This window comes from Leptosomus discolor, chromosome 15 (assembly GCF_034619465.1).
Source record: "Leptosomus discolor isolate bLepDis1 chromosome 15, bLepDis1.hap2, whole genome shotgun sequence".
Taxonomy (NCBI): domain Eukaryota; kingdom Metazoa; phylum Chordata; class Aves; order Leptosomiformes; family Leptosomidae; genus Leptosomus; species Leptosomus discolor.
This window is the reverse complement of record NC_141405.1, coordinates 2,430,956-2,456,224: the sequence shown is the minus strand read 5'-3', so window position 1 is coordinate 2,456,224 and position 25,269 is coordinate 2,430,956. Positions and strand designations below refer to the sequence as shown.

The following is a 25,269-nucleotide window of genomic DNA, read 5'->3' as shown; positions in this document are numbered from 1 at the left end:
AGGCAGAGATAAGAGCGCAGCTGGTGAGCTGGGGCTCGGTGGGACAGCCGCGTCCAGCCGCGGGCACTCAAGTGGTCAGGACCCTCGAATTCTGTCCGGACCGCGGCGTGTGAGCGCCGGTGCCGCCGGGGCGAGAGAGGAGAAGTGGCCGTCCCCGTCAGCAGCGATACGGAGGGGCTCGCTGCTGCTGCCAGTGCCACAGCTGGCCTTAGAAGACAGGAATTTCTGGCCCTCTCTCAAGCACTCAGACCATTAACTGCGCCTTGATACGAACGCTGCCGGCAGGATGGTGCCTAGGAAAAGAAAAAAGCTATTCTTGTATCCAGCGTATCTAAATTTACTGATTACAAACGTACTAATGTACACTCCGGCTCACGGATGGCCAAGAGATAAGGAAGCCTTCCTACGCCTGGGAGGCAGAGCCAGCTACAAGGACAACTCCCTGCCCGGGTCCTTCAGTTTTCCACCGCTGCTCAAACCTCATCCCTGCCAACCCTTGGGAATCTGCTTAGATTTACCGGGATCATCCAAGAGAGCCTGCACGTGCCCGCACAGAACCAAGGCTGTATCGGTTATGACTCCTTTTCAACAACTGTGTAATGACAAATGACAAATGTCAGTAAATGACAAAGGACTTTCCTGTGACCGGCGTATGCAACCCCAACCATAGATAGAACTGGCAACAGTGGCTGCATTTGTCATCATTGGGCGTTTTCATTCTTGCTCTGAGATTTTTCCTTGAAACACAGCATGAAAATATTTTCCCAGTAAACAAAGCCATATAAAACTCTCATATCACTGCGGCTACTTAGATGAGTGAGATGCCCAAACAGGACAATAATGTCAAAACAAAATAGTACAAAATAATAATATTTTAATATTATGTAAACACATGGACACAAAGCAATGTTAAAATATCTTGGACAATAATAATAGAAAATGGGATTTTCTTCATGTATAAAAGTGAAAAGAAGCGTATTGGGAAGTAATAATAAAAATATTAGTAGAGGAAACTCTGCTCGCTTGGTAAGCAAGCTCAGCAAGGAGTCAAACACACAGTATATCGCAAGCATAAGTCTGCAATAAGGTAACGATAAAAAAAATAATGGAAGGAAGACACAACTAAAAACATGCTGACACGAGCAATGGATGTGTTTTCACGAACTTCATTACATTTAACGTGCTAACAAACCAGCCACTGATCTTTGCATTTTAGTTTACAAGAGCCAAATCTTCAAACCTATTCAAAGCAGTCCGTTTGGCAACCGAAGAAATCCAACAGCTCCAGCCGCTACCTGAAAAATGAAGAGACTCTCATTAGTTGTATCTTATTACTCTCACTGTGAAAACACACGAGGCTGAAGCCAGGGTTGGGTCCGGTCGGCAGCGGGCCTGGGTACGGCCATGCCTGCTGCAGCGTCGGGTGCTCAGGGGCACGTGCCACCGAGGAGCCACATCTGCTGCCACCAGCACACATGGGCGTTGAAGCAGCAAAAAGCAGTATTTCAGTGAGTGAAGGTCAGGTAAACGCTAACACAAAAGGTAGCAGTCTTGGAAAAACGATCCGAGAGAAAATTTCCCTGAACAGAAGCAGCAGCACAAAAGCTTCTCCGAGCCTACAAGCAGCCCCGGCGGGAGAGGAGCTGCGATGTGCCACGCTGGCTCTGTCCCTGCCCTTGCGCTCCGTCAGGACATACCTGGGGCTCCTTCCACCCCCAGGGTTTCGGTCAGTTGTGGCCTGGCCCGATCTAACGGTATGGGATCATTCGTCTTTTTCAACAGCTGTTTTCCTAACTGTAAAGCCACTAACTCAGAACGAGCTTGAGAGAAAACGCAACCCTTGGTAATGCGACTGCTGCCGCCGGAGAGAGGCTAGAGACTACACGACGGCTTTACATCTGTCTAACGAAGTTACCTGCACTCGACATACTGCCAAGAATCTATGACATTTTCAGTTTCACATTAGCTTTGGCTAATTCTCATTAACAAACAGTTTACGATCTGTATTTTCAGACAACTTTCACACTGCTAACATTTTTACAAACGTTTAAGTATCTTACAGATTTCTACACTATTTTTACAGCACACATCCTTATTTGCAGAAACCCTCCTGTGAGATAAGAAAGTATCATCAAAGTCTATAAATATAAAAAAGATGGAGTGGCTTTTCTAGGAAGTTTCCTTTTACTCACCTCTCCATGTGAATCACTTACTCTAAAGGCACAGCAAGGCTTTTTACTGCTGCAGCACTTGCCATAATTTATATTGGAGGGTGTAAACGTCTGAAAAAAAGCTCAGGCTCATGAAGATCCGGTACTTTGAAGATGTGATCTGCAATATTATGCATTGCATCACTGTTTTCTATCTTAAAAGGAGGTGGCATCACCGCAGAGCTGCAGCTGTGCACCGAGTCACTGTCTCATCATGAACATCGAGGCAAAGCCCAGACTTGTAATGCACCTGCAACTTCTCTAATCTTGCTCTGATAGTACTGACTAAGCACTGGGAAAATTCTCAGATGCTTGTTTACTGAAAATAAGGAACTTTTAAAACTGCAACCATATTTGAGTGTTTTAATTAAGCTGTAAAACTTCAATAACTGTGATCCACAGGTGTGAAATGGTACAAATCGATCAAAGACAATCACGTACCTTCTGGCGTGGTGGGCGTTCAGCTCTTCATGGAGAGAGACTCTTTTCTGCAGAATATTTACCTGTAAAATACACCCCACGTGAAAATAGTGTCCAAAATTCTAATTAGTAAATTTGCCCGCATTTCATAAAAGGTGTTTTTCTGGTCTGTCCTGCCTAAATAAAACGCAGTAACACTTCAGCTGCATACTGGAATTAATACTTGACAGAAGACTTAGCATGGCTTCCCTGGCCCCGCTCCAGCTGCACACTATCTACTCCTTTAGGAAAAGAGTCAAACCAGTTTCTAAACTCATCTGGTGGTACCATATGGGTTACGCAAGGGCTTGGGAGCTCCAGTCCTGCTCTCAACTCCCATCCGATGCCTGTGCTCTGATCCCTGCACTTTTGCTCTTGTGATGAAGGTACTCACCTGTTCTTCACATGTATGAAAATGAATGTTTATTAATACACTGTGGCCACTTTTGGATGACTCACCAAGAGCAGACAATTGGGCAGCATACTTTATATTTAGCAACATTTTTAGAAAACTTTGCCCAAGCCTCAAGTATTTTCTTTTTTGTCTTTGTTTATTTTTATCACTGCTCGGTGCTTTTACCCAGCCTATCCTCTTCATCCTCCTCCAACAATAAATAATCCTGACAGGTGCAGAGATTCCACTGCCCTTCTTCTCTGATGTTTTCAAACAGGAATTTCAACAATTTTCAAAGACCAGGACACCTGTGCTTCAGAAAGAGCCCTGCTTACCGAGTGGTCTGCGACGACAGCGCACCGCTGCAAATACAGCCAGCAGCTATGTATTTCTGGGATAGCACCCAGGTTTTCATGTGTATAGTTACTTTTACTCTTTTGAAATGCTGCTGCTGCTTACAGAAGCCCTGCAGGTGGATATCAGATTCTACTATTTTTTAACTCATTAAAAGCTATGGTATTATATAGATCCAGAGTAATGCTTCCTACCAGACAGTGTTAATAGCCAACCACACTTTAAAAATAGCTTTTTACTATCAACTGGAAATAGATTTCCCCACTAGATCCTTAACTCCTTATTTCCCACAAATATTTAAATGAGAAAGAGCATCACTTCCATCAGGCATCCCTTGATATGTAAGCAGAGTGTTTACAACCACAGTGTCGAAGTTGTGTCACTACCAGCACATAGAAATACGGAAGTTTCCCCTATGAAAATTTCCTACTTCTATTACAGGCGCGCTTTGCCAGGGGAAGTGTCTCATGCACGACAAAAAAATGCTACAGAATAACCCTTATGCATTGTAGGGAGAAAAAAGAACAGGGGCAACCCCAAATACACTAAATTACCAACCATCTCCACAGGGAGAGATTGCATAAGAAAGAGAAATGGAGAGTTTGTAGATCTATAATTGCTTGAAAAACAGTCCTGAAAAATCAGTATGAGGTGTGTGCTGGTACCAAGCTGAAACTTGTATGCCATGTCCTCAGGGCTTTTGCTCCTCCCCGAGCTCATGGGCAGCTGTGAGTCAACAGCACTGCCCCGTCTTTTGTTTCTTCCCTTTAGCCCAGGACAGATCCCAGTCCTTCCCAACTCGTGGAAATGCAGAGTCCTGCACAGGGCCATAAGCAAACACCGACAGTGTTTTCTTTGGATTACCATTATTCCATGTCTATGATCAACCCTCTTCATTGCTATTTATCCTTCCTCATGTGAGTTCAGGCAACGATGATGTTTTCTTTTGTTCCAGCTCCTAATACACTGACTAGGAAAGCATCAAATAACTTCTGCAGGAACCACGTACAAGAAACACACCCAATTCATTAGTAGCTCCCTATTTCCAACGACATTTTGATCTTTCTGTCAACCAATTTAAGAGTCTATTTCATATAAATAATATTGATTCTGCATTACTCTAGATGAGCTAGTGTTTTGCAATATTAAAGACAAAGCATGACAGAAGTCTATTACAGCCTCTTTATACAGGAAAATGTAGAAATAACACAGTCATCGTTTGGACTAATATCTCAAAAGAAATGTCCCATTTGCTCTATTATATCAGCTGGAAAGAAAACAAAATGATTTCTAATTCCCTTCTGCACCCTTTACATGCAACCTTTAAATGATTCCTTCAGGAGAAACAGGGTAAGGAAGATGAGAGATAACGGTGTGCTATATTTGAAAGGTTGAGAAAAAAACCCCTAATACTGAATACAGCATAATTTCTACTTTTGACTGCCAACAGAAGCAAAATCTGGGATCAAAAGATACAACATGGTAGCTCTCAAGGTGAGGAAACTGGAGGAGAAAAGCCCTGTGAAAGATGACTGAGGAGCATGTGAGTGCTGTCAGTTTGGTTTTGATGCTTATTCAGTATTTTTGGCCAAATTTTAGACAGTCATAATTTCTTGTCTAGAAGAGATGGTTTTTATCCAGTCAAAAAAGTTGAAGAGTAATAATAAGAATTTACCTGAGATTTTAAAGATACAATGGTGTCTTCAAGTTCCTGTCTCAAAGATGCTGGCATCAGACCTTTGAGAGTGGTTTCATATTCTTGTCGTATGTGCGTTATCTGTAACAGCACAAAAATAGATTCATATATAGATGGCTACTCTTGGAGGCCAGAGAGGAACTTTTTTGCTTCTTTTGCCAAATTGGAGTCCAAGTAAACATGGAATTGTGATATCAAGGGAAAGGGAAGGAGAGAAAAAAGATCAGCAAAGACCTATAAAAAGCAAAAGAGGCAAAAAAGAGGAAGAAAGGAAAAAGAAAACATAACAGCAAAGAATATATGGAGAGGAGGGAAAAAATAATGAAAAGGAAACAGTAAGGCATTTGTTGGGACTTGGTCTGAAGAAGCAATAATCATTCCTAAAGTTACCTCAATAGCGCATTTACACAGACATACACTTTGCAAATTGATAGTCAGTTTTCTTTCTGTCTTTGGGGGGATCTGAACCAGGTCAGTAGAGTGATATTTGCCCCTTACTGCTTTAGAGACGTTGAATTACTGTCTCCCAAGAATTTTTTACAAAATTTCTCAACTTCTAGGTGCTTTTAAGGACTTTTTTTTAATTCATCCCATGACTGTTTTTCATTGCGCTCTGTGTCTTCCTCAACTCCATTGAGGCTACGGGACTTTCAACAAATAGGTTTGAGCATCTTAGACACGTCACAAGATCAGATGTTCACACCAAAGCGATGACATCCAAAGGAGGACATTTTAGTCCATAACCTTATTCAATAGATGCCGAGTAAACAGCACAGTTATGAAGCAGTGTTACATGAAGACAGACGAGCTGGAAGGATTGTGCTTCATATCTCTCCAGTGCGGCTGGATTTGCCAAATCTTCATACAGGAGAGGAACGGAGAGTCCGGTTCAGCTGTGCCCCTCACGTCGCACAGGACTTCTCGCACGCTCTATTACTTGGCTGAATCAGGGCCTCACATCTGTACTTAACTTCCAATAGGATTAACCGCTTAATTCAAATTAAGCAAGTACTTAGGTGTTTTTCTGGATTAGCAGCTGAATATGTAAATAAAGGATAAAAGGGATTCAATATCAGATTAACTTATAAAATACCTTCAAACTTTCAAATTGAATCTTTTTTCCCAATGATTTACACACCAACGCCATTTTGTGCTAATTTTGTTTTAGTTACCAAATTGCTCAAATCTGCCACTGCAACCACAAATCAAAACCTCAGTCTTAGATCTGAAGAAGCCACGAGTCACAACTTCCAGCTCCCAGCTTGCAAGGAGGGCACACGCTTCCACGCGTGAGAACCCGACACAAAGCTCACCGCAAGATGTGCCAATCACCGCCTTACGGAAAACGCAGGTCATGCCAAAACGTGCATTGTGCACAACACAATTATCAATACAAAAGAAATAAAACAATCTGATGAAACTTTAGGAAAATTCTGTCTATGAGTCATCCTGACACGCAGAAGAACTCTCCAAATCTCTATGTAAATAGGCAATTAGAGGCTTTCCTTGTGAACTGCAAGTGATGCCACTATGCAAATCTAAAGAAAAAAATGCAGAGACAGGCAACCTTGTTTGAACTCTGTATATAAGCCAGCGATCGAAATTTATGTTTCTGAAAGTTACTCCAATAAATTTATGCTACTATTTCTATAAAGGCTTACAAAGTTACGCATAGGTGCTTTGCCAGGATAAACATTTTCTGAGCCAACAGCTCATTTGGGTGGGGACCTTGATAGAGCAGAAACATATATTTCAGTTAATTCAACATGCTACATTTGTTCTCAGTGAGACAGGAGCAGAAACAGGCAGCTAGAATAGCAAAATGCTTTTATTTCCTGAATTTTGCATGGTACAATTTCATGAGTAAGAGGATCTGGATGATCACCCAGCCAACACGTCGGAGTGACCCAACCAGCACAGAAGCTCCATTGCAGCGGCCTGACTCGCACTCAAGCTCTGCATTTACAGGCGACGCAGATGTCAGGAGCTGAGCCTGGACTCCGACACAACTCACTGCACCACGCTCTAGCCATGCCTACAGAGCATCTGGGACTCACACCAGCTCCCTCAGGTGCCAGGCACACAGCAAGAGCCGCTTATTACAATTTTTCCTAGAGGAAAGTCAAGAAAGTTTCATTCTAAGTAGATGCAACAAAAATTTTAATACAGCTCTGTGAGTGAAATAATAATATTCTAATTGTGCAACAGTCTTCTTTCAGCCAGGTCACTGGTTTTAATACTTTAATCTGCAAGAGTCCTCTAAATACACACTTTCACAACGCTGCTGAAGTTTGCCACTAACTCTGCAAAGCAGCAAGGGGATTGTTCTCTTTTGACAAAGGTGTTTCTTGGAAAGTCAGGAAGCAATACGTCCTGTGCTTTAAAGTATGGATATCTATTATTGGCTCAGCTGAAAATGGAGAAAGAAAATGAGAAGCAAGCCCTGATAGCTGAAGTATTGCTCGGGGCTGATTTCTTACGCTATTTCAGGGAGAAGACACACACTTTTTTTGCAGTGAAAACTCTTCTTTGGGATACAATTGCAATTTGTTTGTTTGCTAAGACAAAATATGTTACTTTCAACTGTGCTCACTAATAATTGCATCACAATAAGATGAAAATAAGATCCCAGCTGTTTCCTGTCATACTATGATAAACAACATGCTGATATTTTTGGCTGACGTTACTATCAAGGTTTATTGACCCAAGAGATTAAAATAGTGCATGGCAAAAATCTAAATCACTTCTTATAACTGAAAAATAACATATATAGTGGGCTAATGTATACTAATCTTAATGGGGGATGGGTTTTATTTTTTAACACTTATTTTTGACCAATGAAAGCTATGTCTGTAGGGATTTTTTTTTTTGGCGCCTTAAAGGCTTTTTTGTTCTTTTATAGCCTCAAGCTGCCTCCCTAGGATCCACAAATACTGTGTCTCCTCTTGCACTCTTGAGAGATGTTTAAAATTGCAATTCTTCAGCCCTCAGGAGGGCTTTAGTCTGCTGGATGAGGATAGCTCTATTTCATTTACTGTTGTGTTCGTTTTTCTACAGTCCTGAGAAAGCTTCTCTTCAAAATTCATTTTGGTGAGTTGATTTAATCCATGAACCCCCCAGGAAGGTTTTATAGCTTTTAATATTAAGCTGCCACACTGGTCTTTGTTTATTCAGGTTGGTGGCTAACATATGAGGTTTAAAGTTTTACCATCAATCATCTTTGGTGTCAGTATAAACAACTGAAAGCTGAAGTTACCACACATAGCTCATGTATGCTTAGTCATGTGATAAACTAGAAAAAAAGAGAAGAGATAAATATTCACACAATTATACAAAGGGATGCAAAAAGCAGGGAAGTTATAATTTCACAGACTACAATGAGATCTTGTCATTGTTGGGCACTGACCCCATTCTCAAAAGAGATAAAAGTTGGGTTTGATGCCCAGAAGAGAAATATCCCAAACTGGGCTTTCCAAACCAAGCGGTCAGGCCTGGCCCAGCACTTTTCAGTAGTGTAAGACAAGTTTCAGTTTTACTACTTCAAGCACTCTTTGTGGCACAAATCAGTTTTGCAGCTACTCATTATTTCTGAAGGCTTCAGAGGGACGTTTGTGGGGCTGGGTTAGAAGCAGATGGGAGCATGGGAGCGGCCAGGAACAAGTCCCATGGGCACCTAGCTGCTCTGTAGTCACCTACCTTCCTTTCTGAAAGCAACAACTTAAGCACATCCAGGAGAACTAGGGTATCTTCAAGATGACCAGATGCATTTTAGTCCATGTGCTAAGAACGGCCCGCTAAGCAGAGGATACTCTGCTTCTCTTCTGTGCTTTGCTATACAGCCACCACCACGCCATATCTTATTGAGGTTCCCAACAGCCAGCTCTCCCCTTCTTACTTCCGAGAGGTTTGTGATGCTGAGGTTATCAGCCAGAACACACTGGCCCTGGTGCAAAAGCCCTCTCTCATTAAACAAAAAAAAAATAATTAAAGAACCCAAACAAATGCAATCTTCTCCAGATCTCCCAAGTGTAGATTACTTTACTTGAACCAGAGCAGCATAAGGAAAATGCAAAAGGAACTCTGAAATATACATTGGTAAAGCAAGTGAGGGGACCACAGAGGAGTTGTTCAAGTTCCTTTAAAAAAAAAAAAAGCTTGTGTTGAAGGGCATGAAGTTGACATTTTGTTTATGTCAGATAAGAATGAAAAGGCGGTTCACTTAACTAAAGTGTTGTGGTTTTATCTAGTCTCTTAATTTCTGCCTGTTTAAAATATTTGTGAAGGACAATAATTCCACGTGTGCCAGGAAATACTAGGATAGTGACCAAAGTCATAATTTGGATCATTAAATTATTATCAAATTTTCTCCACATTTCAGGGGGAGTAAGATGAGAAAAGTACACTCCTGTCTCTTTCAAACCGTTTCTTGCATTATTTAAACAATGGGATGTTATAATGCTGTTTAAAAGAGAAATCTCTTTAAAAAGATTATGCATCTGTTCTGCAATGCACGTCTCTGAAAGAAGATGTGAAAGATCTGCTGTAATAAATCTGAAGACAGGTTAGGGTACCAAAAAGATAAAAATAACTCCTTCAGCTCTAGGCAAATCATTTAATCTCAGACTAAAGTCTCATCCTTCTAAATGAGGATAATAATAATAATAATAATAATAATAATAATAATAATAATGATGCATAGGTCAACTTCATTCAGGTGGTGTGAAGAGTGGTGAAGTAATTTTCTGAAAGCACTTTGAAAAGGGCAAGTGAAGGACAAATTACTACGATGCCATCCCCATTAAAAAAAAAAAAAAAAATCAACAAAATAACCCCAAAACCCAAACAACAACCCAAAGAATGTCAAAGTAATGACTAATCCCTGCCTGCTTGTGTTCTCCCTAATTGCAGTGACTCCTCCTTTGCTTCTCAGCACTCCTAAACTCTAAGGGAGCACAGCTCTATTCCCACAAAACTGCTACGAGCCTATACGGGCCCTTTTCTCCGTCAGCTGGCCTGGGAGACGCTGGGCAATGTCTATAACCGAGGAACCAAATCTACCAAAATTTGCAGTTTCCTTAAATTTCTGATCTCTCACGTTTCTGTTGTAAGAGAATATTTAATTGGAGCTTGGAACCTTCTGAAACAATTTTTCCTAATGAAGAATCAAATGATATATCCGTTTTTTCAAGGAAGAACAAGGTCTGAACATTTTTATTCTCAAAATACAATCAAACATGAATATCTGCTGCTTTTTAGTCCACATCCTCTCATTTCAGGCAGTGGGAATTTCTATTCTTACTGTGAAACATAAATTGAAATATGGTTCTTCCAGATTTAGAGAAATAGAATGCAATTTGATACAAATGTTCTCAAGTTCTTTAGAAACTAATGAATGCTATAAATCGAATGAATTTGGCTCAGTCGAAAACACTAACCGAGCAAGATCAGCTGAGCAAGTTATTTTGTCAAGTGTACACCACGTTGTTCTCCACTGAGAAAATACTGCTGGAGAACCTCCTCTGTTCTGACAGTTTCAATAAAACCCAAATTGGTGGCAAAGCCGTCCTCTTTGTTTCTCTGTCTTTAGCTAGTAAACCATCAGAGCGTCCAAAGCATTTTTGCCTTGTTGTTTTACTAACCCACAGGGACCTCCAGCTCTGCCGAGCTGCTCGCTGCACACTGAGCTTTCTGCTCTAAGTATTTTTTTTTTTCTAACCTGCATCCAAGAGACATTATTACTTCAGTGGCTTGTATTTCGATATCTTTCTTTTCTTAACCAAGATCTCCCACCTGGAAAACCCTCTGTTCACAGTGAAGCAACCCAAGACCATATAATTCATAGCTGCAAAGGAAGGGAAGGCAGGCAAAGCCTTTTTAAAAAACCCACACCAGTGGGCTGCATATGGCAAGAACAGCATTCTTGGGATTACGCGAGTTGGAGAGGAATAAAAGCTTTCACTGTCAACACCATAGAACAACCAGGAATGTTGTGGCTAGAAAATTCGCGCTGTTCTCTCAACCTCCCCCTCTCCAAGGCTCCACTATTGTTCCAGCTGGGATTTGGAGGATCCCCGACTTCTTTTCCCCTCCTTCCAAATGACTCATCGCAGATGCCATCTTTGTCCCCGAGCGCTGTTTCCTTCAGCTCTTGTCAACGCCGTCCTTTCATCGGCGGAGAGGTCGTTACTGGTCATTACTGCACCACGAGGGGGGGACACGAAGGGGACACGGCTCACACCCCCTGACCTGGAGGGACAAAACCTAAACCAGCCCAGCCACTAACCAGCGCGGCTGGGCCGAAGCTGAAAAAACACGGTGTGCGTTTCTGGCTCTGGCGATTCCTAATACGTTATCAAGATAATTAAGTCTGAAATAAAGCTATCAGCATCTTTGCCACCACCACTGGAGTGTATTTATGTATCTCAGTTTTACATTCCAGCACGCGTTACCTTCTGTATAATCCTTTCCATGCTGGGGTGGTTCAGCAAGTCAAGGTTTCAGCGTCTGATACGTGGAGGTGCTGAGTGCTCGTTAACAACAGCGAGAGCTGACAAAGCTCAGCGGCAGCAGGATTAGGCTCAATATTTTCACACCGACTGTGTGAACAAGCAAATCTTTGTAGACAATAATCAGAAGCTACTTTTACTATCACCATTTCCCCTCTTTCAAGAACAAAAATCTAATCAGCATCTCAACTGGAAAACAAGCCGCCGAGTTTACAAAGCATCGCGTTGGAAAGAGTCTGCTCAGCTTTGGGCATGGGTGAGGAGGAGCAGGGCAGGAGACAGCCACGGCTGCGCTTCCCGGATGGACATCTGATCGATGGCATTTGGTGCCGATTAAATTGCAAACAAAGTAATACTTTAAATGATGTTAAAGATCAGCATAAAGCTGTCCTTTTTCATGCCTTTTTAGCTCCATCTGGGCACCTCGTCACCTAGAAAAAATGAATGGGACAGTTCACTCATTGAGCCCACTCTGCTGAGAGCCCGCACTGGAGATGAGGTGTCTCTGCTCTTCTCTTCTGTCATCCGACTGGCTACTCCATGCATTCCCATTTCTTCTTCTTTTTTTCTTTTTAAATTCCCTGCATTAAATACCAGCATCATTGTCCCTTCTAGTCCTACTTTAAACACTTCTGAAAGAACAAAATTCCCTTAATTGATAATATGCAAGCAAACCACAGACGCCCTAAAATGATGTACTGCTCTCTCAAAAGGAAGACCTCTTTCTCCTTCACAACTACTTAAGACAAACAGCTAGAAAACTGACATTTTAAAATAGTCTCTAATTCCCGCATGCTGGCATATGCTTCTATTATTTTTTGGTAAAAATTCTCTTTTTCCTTTAAACTATTTGTTCTGTAGTCTCTGTTTTACTGTCTTTCTCCAGCTGGCGATTTCGTTCCAATAATTCATTCTGTTCTGTAAAGCAGGTACATATTTATGTATTTTCCAGTTGTGTCTTACCAAAGCTAACATTTGATCACTGACTTCCACACGTACAGCATCATCATCTACCTCTTCTCCCTTTGACAGTTGCACAGTTGGTGAAAGCCTTCTCTCCTGCAGCTCCTGCCATATGGAGCTCCCAGGAACTTTCAACTCCATTGATTTCCAGCTCCTTTCAAATCCCACCTGCAAATCTGTTTTTCTGTGCTTGAATCTCAGCTGCTATCTCCCTCTGCTAATCTGAAACTTCCTGCTATACAGTCTAATTTGCTATATTCAATTTAATTCTGCGTTCTGTTCCTAGCAGGCCGTTAAAGAAAATGCTATACAAAATAGAAAATATGTCAAAAGCAAAGTTATGATTTATTCTAACAACCTCAGTCTTAATTAAAAATTGGAGTGTGCTTTTGTATCAAAGTGATTAATGAATATATCAGTGGAATTGCATGTATGGTAGACACTAACCAACATAAAAGTGGTAGAACTGGGCTCCAAATAATGTCAGACGTCATTTTAGGGTACCTTGATCAACACTGCCATACACCTACAGGGGCAGCTATATCCAGGAAAGGTCCCTTATAGAGATATAACCAGAATCACTCTGATTCTTCCCCAACAGCCTCTATTGGGAAGTCTGAAAAGAGAAAAACATACTAAGAAATGGATGTCTTGGTCTGTATATGTCAGACAGCCTGACCAGCGTGCTCCCACTCACATCAGATTCTTCACTGCTTGTATGTGGCTCACCGTAAGTAGTTAGAAAAGAAATTTTCTATTGTGCTGTGTGCAGACATTGAACCAGCGGATTTTCAGGTGCCACCCTTGCTGCTTGTCACCTACATTTTGGACAATATAGATACATATATGAAATGCTTTATGGGTGGAAAACAGCTGAAGTACACAGTACCCTCCTGACCCCAGTGCTTGCGGTGTCGGCGGAGCAACGGATGGACACAAGGACCCTCCTCAGCCTCGCAGAAGTGCAGAGAAAGAAGCGCTCTTCAAACACATCCCCTCCGGTCCGTGCTGGTCACATATAGAAACTGCAGGAACTATTTTAATAGGACAATATTTGGTGTCGCTGTTCTTGAAAGTCACAGCGGAAACTCCTTTGAGACCCTTGCTCTCCTCCCCGTCGCAGCAGAGCCCGCTGAGCCCTGGTGCCAGCGCTGCCTGCCCAAGGGGTTAATCACCCGCTCCACAGGCAGCGGCAGGGCAAGGGCTGCTCTCTGTGAATCACTTCTGTGGTTAAAATCATTCAAATCTAGACTAAGCTTCCCATTTCTGTGGGAGCAGAAACGGGTCTCTGGAGGCAAATTTTGGAAGCGTTTCAGTGACATGGGTTGAAGCCACCAGAGCAAATGGCAGGATTTCATCACCACCTCCGGTGCTCGCTGACTGTTTATTTCTCAGTTTCCAAAGCGCTTGCCGGCTCTGCAAAACAAAGGCTGCCTAAAGCCTCCTCACCTGCAGCTGGCCACAAAGCAAAGCTTTTACTTTTAAATACCTATCCTAGAGCTCCCTAGCCTGATTTTAGATGACTCTAACACGTCGTGAGTAAGACAGCCCTTTGAGAAAGTCTGGAAGTTCAAGGCAGGGGTCCCAGAAGCACTGCCTGGCTTTCACAATTGTCTGGGGCACCTGAGCCAAAAGCCCTGTACTAGGGGAGAGACTGCGTTTGGAGCAACCTCCCTGCAGTGGTTAACCCACCTCCAGATGGAGGAAGCGCCACTGCTTCCATGTGATTTTTCCAGAGCATATACAGCAGGACAGGATGATGGAAGTGAGGGCAAAGATTTTCTGTGAATTTATCTGATTTCATTTAAAACTCTGTCATATCTTTAAAAATGAGTCTGAAAAGAAATACTAACCCAAAGCCCTAAACTAAAGGGACATTAATGTTACTCAAGTCTTCCAGTCATCATTGTATTAAGAACTATTTGGGACCCTACCCCGGACATAGGCATAGGTTGCTCGTCGCTGCCTTACTGATTCTCTACTCAGAGCTCCACAAATCTACAGGCGGTAGCACTATTCCCATCAAGAAGGTGTGGCAAATGTTAGAAGTTCTCTCTACACAGCAACTAAAATTTCAGAATGATGCATCACAGCATTCATCTGAGAACAAATATATTTAGTTGGCATGGAAACAGTGAGTTAGGCTGAATGTGGTAAATATCCAGCAGTCATAAAAAATTGAGCAAGTCAGAATAATGAACATTAAAAATGAAAACTCGCTGAATGCTTTTGAATCATAGCTCTTTTACAATTATCACTCCTGTTTTCATTTGAACATGAGTGAAATCCACTTAACAAACTAAGCTGTTCCATTTTATTCAAAATACTTCTACAACATCCTTATTCAGATAACTCCTTTCTCCCTTTTTTATAATCTATTTGAGAAAAAAGAAATTAAAGGGCTGGAAATCTACATTGGTATTCGCCTTCATTTCCTCAGTAATATTCATGAATTGAACATAATTGATTTTCTGTCTTCAGAGAATCTCTCTCCTTTAAGACTCTATTTGTGACTTGACTGCTTGGAGGAATATTCCTACGTTTTGAGTATCTACAGAGTTGCTACTTCAGTTGTTTGTGAACACAAGGAACTTCTTCCCCTCTATTATCCCAAATTAGAAATTTTATATCGTACTAAATCCAGCCCTATAGTTAAAAACATTAGAACAAGGAATGAAAAGAATAGGGTTGCGTTTTGGTTTTTTTTTCCTGAAAAAATTCTTGCATGTAATTCTCGAAAGAGAGATTCTTGGAGCTTTTTAGTACACTGAGCTGGGGTGACTACCCTTACAAAAAGGAATTTGAAATGAAATGAGGTATTCTAGAGAAACAAGGTAATAAAGCAAGAAGATCACTACCATTAATTTTTATACAGACCCCAATTCAGCAAAATTTGTTGCACATGCCTAAATTCCTGGATTCATTAAGGCACATGCTTAAGCTCCCAGTGATGTGCGTCATTTTTAATCACACATTCACAGGATGTAAAGTCTGCTGGATGAACAATTTAGATTTTTTAACCATGACTGACAACTGCGCAAAGCCATATGACTCAAGAAAGAGAAACACTTTTAGTAGAATGAAAGATCTTTCTATCAGAAATCTTGCCTTACATTACATCTAGGCTTGTGCTGGAGACAACCAAGTGATATAGTGCAAGACTGTACAATACAGGAACACAACTCAAATGGCATTAGGTGACGGGAAGCCAGCTCCCAGAGTTACATAGTACTGAGATATAAGAAATTTTGGCATTGCTTTGCAAGGAAAAGGTTTGGACACACCCAAATTTCCTAGAAACCTTCCCAGACTGTCTTGGGACTATATATCATAAAACCTATATATAAAAAGCTATATATAAAGCCTGAGTTACACTGCTAGTTTGCCACTTTCCATGAGCACAATTACATCTGTCTCAAGAGGGTGGCCATCTAATTTTTGAAGGAAGCATTCAGCATTTTGACATGAAGAAAGATGATACAGTTCTGAGACTCCAGTCTAGAAGTGTAGCATTACTGAACACATGGACCATTGTCCTAGAAAACCATATTTAGCAGAGACAGGACAACCTTTATGCAAAAGATACAGTTATTTAGGTCAGTCAAAGTGGGAGAAGTTCCCAAGCACTTTTGACAAACGTATGTTCATCTAGCTTGGAACTCATCATTCAGGTACCGTTGCCACACTGCACCACTGATGAAACAACACAGATACAACGTGATTGCCTCTGCTCATACTGTAAAGAGGATCGAGAAAGCAAACAGGAGTAAACACAAGTTCATACAAGAACATGAAGCATTGGAATGAAAAAGCTCCATAAAAACAACAGCTCGTCTTCAACTGCAGCACCCTGCTCGCCTCTAGACAGCCCAGGGCTTGCCATCAGAGTCCTTCTAACGTGCTTCCACCCCCTTATTTATAGGATAGTTTGTCTCTCTGGATAATTATAATAAAAAAAGGTTAACTCTGTGCAATCACCAGAGGGTTACTGTAACACAGAGTTAAGGTACGTGCATCTGTCAGTCACTCTTAGAGACTGAAGAGTTATAAGGACATTGCACTGAAAAAAAGACAAACATGGAGCACTAAGATACCACCCAACAAGCCATAACGAGAAACAGCTTTTTACTTTTAATTAAAAGCACAACAAAATGTTTTTTCATGTCTCATTCATTTGTTTGTTGTTGTTATAGAATCAAAACACAAGATTTTTCCTTTTAATGAAAAACAGAAGCTGTTTAACCCTCTCTCCTCCTTATTTATAGACACGTAAAAGCTCAGAAAAGTGTCCTTTGTAATAGCGCCAGCGCAAATTTTGATGTTTTATGCAGTGCCGATTCAGACAACGCTTGGTAAAAGCAGAAAGCGAGTCCTAAGTTACTGCCTTAAATATTTTAACTCCCTGATGGGCTGATGAGTCATTAGCTACTGCTAATACTTGATGAGCATGTTTACAGGTAGCCTGGCCTAGACATAACAACTGGAAATATGTCAGAGCTGTCATTTTTGCATTTTTCTTCTGGAGAGATAAGCATAACTGATGGATTAACCAGTCACAGAGAAGACACACTAACAACTTCCAAAATGTTTGTCTGCAAAATAGACCAAAGTCACCTAACCAAAAATATCCTCAATGGCTCCAGCTTCTTCAGAAAGTCCCAACAGATGACTGGCAGAGACAAGCCCGTTGACAAACTCAGATATTAGCATTACCATAAGTCTGCTAATGCATCACCACCTTGCAGAAAAAGCTCTAGGCTAGATGGTGCAGTGTCATGTGAACAACATTTCTGCTCCATTTATACCGGGGAACGGGACATCACCAGCTGAGCTAGTCCTTCCTTAATTTAGTGTGGACAGGATAGTCCTGTAGGTTGGTTTGGACCAGGTGCTCATGTAAGAGAAAACCTTGAAGGCAGAAAGGGGGGACCACCCTGTGAAGCTGCATGGCTAGCCTTCTACCCCTGTATTTCAGAAGTCATTTTTTTTGTTTCTTCTGCTGCATCCTCTCTCAAAAGGGGTCAGAAAAAAGCAAAATGGCAGTGGCAAAGATTAAGGGAAAAAAAATTCAAAACGAAGAGATTTGGAAGCGGACTTTCATAGCATGCAGGTCAGTGCCGTTCCCTGGGAGGGACAACCACGGACCAAATAGCTAATTTGGTGCCAAAATGCAATACCTGTAGGCCAACTCACTCGTTACACCAAATGCCTCCAATGCTGCAAACATTGCAGCTAAGAGTGGACCTGGCCAACACCTGCCTTTGGGAGGTAGAGGGGGAAGAGAGTAGAACAGCTCATCAGAAACTCTCCTGAGAGGAAATACATGAACGTAACAACCAAGGGTGAATGAGGGTTCCCATGTGCAAGTAGGATGACAACAACTGGGGCAAAAATATTTTAATTTTCTGATTATTAGTCTGCTACAACCACTCCAATTTACTATTCCTGCACGTACAGATTTAGAAATACTTTACACAGGATCTATGTTATGGATAGTTTGACTCAGCACCAAATAAAGTTCTCAAATGTTGCAAAAACTAATTTGTACTAGAAATCCATAAATCCATATTCTTGTGTATTTTTCTGAACACTTCAATTTAATCTGATTTGAATGCAGATCATTGACTTTCCATTTCACTACCAGTCTGTAAACTACATACAGTATTTTGCTGAAATCTCTGATTTCAGTGAGAGTGTCCAGAATAATTTTAGCACTATTAATCACATGGACCTGTTTACAGACAACATGCTAGGACAATGAATGCATAAGGTCAGGAATAAAGATTATTTTTAGCTCAGTTGTTGTCCAATTATAATTCTCTTCATACAGGCCATTAAAGAACAGGTTAGAATAGTCTCAGAAACCTCTACTAAAACAGTACAGTCAGCTCAAAATAAATGCATCATTTAACAGCTAGAATAGTTGAAATACCAGCTTGAAATAGAGAGCATGAGATAAGTATTTGCCTGTAGGGTTCAGACAGTTTAATTCTCTTTTATTACCAAAAAAAAACCCCAGAAAAGAAAGCTAGCTAAAAGTTTTGCAGGAAAATATGTGCTTTTGCTTTGAAGCAAGATATTAAACATCAAACCTCCCTGCCCAAGGGAAGAGGACGGGGGGACAGCACCCGGTACCTGCTCATGGGTCTCCAGCTCCCTGCGCTGCAGCTTCTTCTCTGCAGCCCGCACCTGAATGCGGTAACTTTCCACTTCATCTTGCAAGGCCTGAAACAACACCAACGGATGCAAAACACACGTCAGAAACACGGGATGGCAGAAAAACTTACAGGTAACTTTTTTCAATGAGCTGGTTAAGAAAACAGCACAGCATCTGTGCAGCTCTTCAGCTACAGCTGCTTCCAGTACACGAGAGCTGCCGAGAGGTGACAGACCCCGTCTGGCCGCCCTTGTCGAGTAAAGGTATTCTGCACAGGTAGGACCGTTGATTGAACAGGAGACATTAAATCTCAGCAGTTCTATCTTACTATAGGCTACAAGTATTCTCCCTAAGAATGTAATAAATATCCTCAAAGACTGAAAGGGAAACGTTGCAATTGCAACAACTGCATTCGCAATCACAAATGTCGCAGATTTTTGTTATCATCTTATTTGTACAACCTGTGCTTCCTAGGAACACTTCTGCAGTGTACCAGTAACTTTTCCTTTAAGCCAGAAGAATAATCCTCTCTCTTGAAAACCACGTCTGGAATTTGCAGCGAAAATGTATTCCATATTATTGAAACGGGATGCCCGCCGAGATGAGGGGCTCCCCTCCCACCCCATAGGAAAGTCTAGCATGTGATCTACAAATGAAGTATAAATGGCAATAAATAAAAGGAATATTATGATCATGTCACTTTACCACAACTATCCAGTCTTTATTTAGTTCAGAAAGTTCTAAACAGAGCTCATAAAATGCATTGACAAATTTATTTTGTCATTATGCTTCTTCTTATATATTTATTTTTATTACGGCAGTCCCTCAGAGCTGCCTTGATCTTTTTGTTATGTGCTTAACAAAAGAACAGTCATGCCCCAAGGAACTGATAGTCTGTGCTATTTCTAACAGATACACACCAAACAAACAATACAAAGTTTCAAAGATTTTTTTTTTAAGTTTCCTAGTCATTGTTGAATGTTTGAATACACACTTAACATTTACTTACACACTTACTAAAAGCTTAGTTATGTTGTCAGCTTGAATAAAGGCATTGTTAACTGCAAGTGCTGACTCGAAGCAAAGTGCACAATGTGGATGTTAGATTGACATCAACACAGAGGCGGCTGTGGCGGCAGAAAGGGAATATTTTGAGTTATCTTTTGTATGCCAGGAAGTCAGGGCATTGCTACCCATCGGCTGAAAAGCGTGGCGCAGAGTCAGGACCGGACCTGGGGAGGGACTCGCACCCGAGATATGCTACAAGTGACACCGCAGGTGCCTTCAGTGTGGCTTTTTAAAGAGCTGAGCTGCACAGAGCGCCCTGGGGAGGAGAGACCAAGAAGTCCATGACTCTCAGTCGAAAGAAACTTAGTACTTGCAGTGCAAAGATTTAACAGAAAAAAAAAAAACTTGCTTTTTTCCACAGCACTGAAATACTGTACTCTCAAATCATTTACAGGATAAAATTGCTATTGAGATAAGATAAGAGGACTACTTATGATAGATCTTGCACATTGTTTTGAAGTGATGCCAGGCATTAACTTTAAAGTCTTATAGCTATAAGACTATTACATGTTCTGATGCCAAAAAATTTAACCAGACCCAAGCATGAACTTCAAATCTGCCCAGGGACTTTTATGCTATCAGTGCTTCTGAGAAATGTTGAAATCCAGGCTTTGAATATATAACCGGTCTTCAATACTCAACAAGTCTTGCAGTACCAGGAATTTGCATTAATACAATAAAATATATGTGTGAATTGTAGGCTTTTTGATTCCTTTTTGTACATCTAACTTGGTAAGGTAAAACGCAAACAAGCATACTTTGATTTAAAAGCTAAAACGATCAGGTCATGCAGTGTAGAAAGGTAGTAAGAAGCAGGGCTGTTCCATGTATCAGGAAGATCACCATAGACCATATTAATTTGACAAAAGTCCTGCCCTAACTCCAAAGCGTCCAAACACAACCAGCACAGGACAACTCTCAGAACAGTCACAGAGCACGTTTTGGATAAACTACAAAGTATGACCCGTCTTCTGCTACTTCCACAGGATCAGCTTATCCAGTCCAAAAATAGCTTGGCATGGTGAAAAACAAGGAAACCTTGCTACACATCAGTCATCCTGCCCCGACTCCCTCTTTGTGCTCAAGAGCAGGTTTCACCCTTTCACAGGACTTTGAATATGGTCAAGAGGTAGCATGTATCCACAGGAATGTATATGTGTACATATTTGTCTCGGAGAACAGATTTATACCATACTCCATCACACCAATCTGCAAGTACTGAACATGAAACGAGATCTCAAATTGTTCCTGGTAAAGACAGCAACCACACGGTGGCAAAGGAGAGAACTGGTGCGCTGCTGTTCCACTCCTTCATTTCTCCATTTTCACTTTTCTTATTCACCACAGAGAAACATATTTTGCAGAGCATAAAATGAGAGATTCCTTTAAATCCGAGGGTTTGCAATGCACCTTAAAGTAATTTAATTTGGGAAATTCAGATAGCACAGCCTTTGTTGGGTCCACCTACTCTAGAGAGTGTTTGCCAGCATGGAGCGCCCATGTTTTGTCTCGTTACGAGAGCAGACAATGTCTTAAGTACAACTCAGAAATAAGGTATTTTTACCAGAGCACATCTCACAGTGTAGCAAACTATCAAGTCTTATAATTACCCGTTCACCAATTGACCAAACCAGAATATACTGTTTGAGTTCACAGACTTTTCCAACCACACCGTAACTGGTTGGTACGTTTTGTATTGGGATGGCAGAAAACAAGACTAACTGCTCTGATACCCCTAACGACCATTTTTGGGCTATTGCTGTGTTGCACACAAGCTCTGCTGCTGGCCGCTTTGTAGAATCTAGTTTTGTTTACAAAGGATGTTCCATGAGTAATTAACGAACGTTCATTTGGGTATTTCAGCTTTCCTAGCAGCACAAGGACAAAAAAGTGAAACCAAAAGATCAGTATTTGATTAAAGCCATGCAAAGAAATAAAAGTAACATCAAAATCTCATGGTTGCTGTAGATTGCTGCGCATGAATAGTTCTGAAAATAGTAATTAGAAGTAAGCAAATTTGTGGCTCACGATTTTGAATTTCTGGGAGGAATCATGATGGATGTCAGGAATAATGCGCCCTTTTGAAGATCACACTGAAAATTCTCTCTATTGTTAAAAAGCTTCATATGCAGTGGCCAGAGCCTGAATGCTGCTAGCCGTTTCTGAAGCCACCCAGTACCCTCGAATCTTTTTCTGCATCTGACAGAGAAGTTTTTGTCATGTAGAATACTCTCGAAAACAGCAGATGACTTACCCAGGTACACCTCAGAACATCTCTTTTGTAAAATTAAACAACGGTTCTTGTTTTGGTTTGTTTAGAAATGCAGGTTTTATTCTATGGCTTCAGAGCGTCAGATTTTGCCCAAAGAGTATCAGAGCTTACATTTAATAACTGCAAAGATGTGGAAAAAGGGATTTTAAAAAAAATAAAATTAAATGGCCAATTTTTAAGTGGCAGAGGCTTTTTTCCCTGAATGGAAAAACAAAGCCTAACTTACTTAGTTAAATTTTTCCAGGTACAGAATTAATCCCTGTCCCTCAGCTTTGCTAAGTTGACTCACATCACTGTTAGAAAGACAGTATTTTTTTTCAGTTAAACTGGCTTTCAAATGCCATGTAAACATGTTTGCTGTTGAAGTCTACACTATACCTGACCTTGGAAGTGCTTTGTGTTGGCCTGAGAACAAAGAAATGAAATGTTTTGCTTTCCAGCCCAGATATCCTACACTTTGAAAAGCACTTAAAAATGTAAATGAGATAATAAGCTCTACTGCAACAATGTGGGTGAATTACAGCTGTATAAAAGGAACATTCATTTGATTTATTTACAAAAATGGAAAGGATCCTAAAATAAAATCATACTGTAAATGTTTTGGTCGCATACAACATTGAGAGACACGAGAAGGATGGAAGAGAAAAGCAATGGCTTTGTGGATACGCCACTGAAATATTATGATCAGGTTTTGGGACCTCAGGTGGAGCTGGTGGACGAGTCACTGTCACCGTGTTACACGAAACGTTTGGGTGCTGGCTGAGGTGAAAGGAGGAAGGAACATCTGAACTGCATTTCTTGGTAGGCACTGGTTTTTCTCCTGTTATCCTATTGTGGCTTGATTATCACCAGCAAAATGTTTAATGAAGTTTATTTCGCACCCAGCTCTGCTCACGGTGACTGGGAGCACTTCGCAGCCAACAGAGTAGCACATGGGGAGGTAGGGCGGAGGTTGGCCTGGGCGGCTCGCAGAGATGCCGGGAGGATGCACGAGTCCGGAGGAATCCAGCCTGACTTCTGGGTGCCAGACTGAGGCTGCAAAAGAGGGGTTTTTGAAATAAAAAAAACCCCAACAACTTGTAAAGAGTAGAGTTTTGACAAGGAGCCATAGAGAGACAAAAAGATACGAAGCCAACATTACAAAATCCCTTTTCAAGGCAGGAATAAATTTTTGGCATTAGTTACAGGGCTTAATCTAAATCAACTAAATGCTGGTAAGAGAAAGAGTTCTAAGAATCATATGAACAAGTATGAAATGGAAATATATGAAGGATTTAGTCTTTAATATATGAAAACTGATTTGATTATCCTTTAACCACAGGATATTTTTAAAAAGAAGCATTGGTTTCCTTGAAAGAAAATTCAGTTCTGGAAGAATTACATAAACAGAAATAATTTCTTTTAATTACTTGGTGTTGACTATTTCTGTGAAGATACTGTATTTACAAAGACGTGATGTTTTTCTTCTTCAACCTGAAATAATTTCCTACTTTCGGTGTGCTCCCAAGAGTAGACAGGGCTGGATTCCTGCTCCCATCACATCAGTGGCAAGTCTGGGATCACAATGATTCCCTCTCTGGTGCTGAGGGTTGAATAAGTGACACTTACAAGGAAAGAAAAATCTAAAAAATGTTAAATACCAATGTATTTTCACTTCAAACCAAAAAGGGTCAGCAGGAAAGGCACCGCTTACCCTGATCAGATTATGCCAGATAATGGCAGAGTCTTTTTTTGATACATACACAATTCTTATTAGCTGTACCAGCAGCTCTGCCCACATGGATGTGTGTCTGTATCAAGAAAAGACCTCAATACTTATGACCAGTGCAGAGTACTACTACAACTAAAGGTAGTAATAGTTAGCACTTTTCATCTTCAAAGAATTTTTCAAACGTTACCAAATTAATATAATTAGTTAATGAAAGATGCAGTAATAAAAGCTACCATAATTGCCTACTGTAGTTTTAATTATCTCCTTACTAATGCCCACAGAAGAAGGCTTCCACTTCACATCCTCAAAACATGTGCCAACAATAATTCTGAACACAGGCCCCTCTTTAAGCGCCTTCTAAATTCAAATTACATCCATTGACGTGTTTTCTCTCCCCGTTCATGAGAAGAAAACCTAGCTCTGGAACTCTAAAGAAAATCCATGTGAATTTTAACAAAAATTAAAGCAAATTTTGTTCCAGAAATACATATGGAGCTGCTTTAAAATTTTGTCATAGAAACACTCAATCTCAAGTACCTTTAGCTCTCCATGAAGCTGTAAGTATGCGCTGTCTGGGCAAAAACTTTTTCCTTTATACTAGGGGGTCTCACAATTTACAGAGTCAAATGCAACTCTTATTCAAAGAAAGCTGGCCAAGTATCCCATCAAAATTAATATCAGAATTTTTAAAGTAATCCTTATTTTTGCTAAAATATTTTATGGGGATAAGTAAATTTGTCTGTGTTTATTGCTACTATAAATAAACTGGGAAAATCTATCTATGAAGATCACTGATGTCATGCCATGAGTCAGAGCAAAACAAGTGTATGTTGAAAAAGTGAAATACTGATGTTTGTGCCAAATTGTCGGTGCATCCTCAATGCTTCTTGGGTTTTCACAGAGCTATTGTCCACTGACACTGCTCCGAACCTCAGCCACTGCTCGCTCTCCGTGCTGCATTCCAGCGCACGACTGTTTGAAAACCTCTGTACTTAAGATCTCTCTTGTTTTTGGTGTAAAGCAAAGGAAATCTTATGGTTTTAACCTAATACATATGTTTGCTGTTCACATATGGCAAAATTCCTTTCTGGTGGGAACTTTTTCGCTGCTGTTGCAATGCACTATATATCCAAGAAGTCTCCTTTGATGTTGAACTATTGCTCCACTACTCATTATGCTACTGATTCAATATGAAAGGCAAAATTTCTGTGGTTTCTGTCAAAAAAATAGCTTTGTCTTTGCAAACAAAGTTTTCCACAACCTATATGCAGGGGCGAACATTATAGCAACAGAAAAGAAAACCTCTCTATTATTTTATACTGAAAATAGTTACAGTGTTTAATAACACAAATTATTCTTCCATCCTATAGGTAACATTACAATTACTATTATGACTGTACAGAAAATTTATGCTTTATTGCTCCTCAGGAACAGAAATTAGAACACCTTAAGCGATATTTTACATCTCTAACACTTTCC

General features: G+C 40.7%; 1 protein-coding gene across 1 annotated transcript in view; it reads right to left on the bottom strand.

Moving 5' to 3' along the window:
- Positions 1-2,037: 2,037 nt before the first annotated feature.
- The window catches only part of CEP112 (centrosomal protein 112), a 172,969-nt gene continuing 149,737 nt past the window's right edge, over positions 2,038-25,269 (bottom strand). The window contains exons 23-26 of the mRNA XM_086473829.1: positions 18,718-18,807; positions 5,093-5,194; positions 2,652-2,713; positions 2,038-2,110 (exon numbers count right to left, since the gene is read on the bottom strand). Coding sequence (XP_086329955.1) covers positions 2,038-2,110; positions 2,652-2,713; positions 5,093-5,194; positions 18,718-18,807 — 327 coding nt within the window. The remainder of the gene's footprint in view (positions 2,111-2,651; positions 2,714-5,092; positions 5,195-18,717; positions 18,808-25,269) is intronic.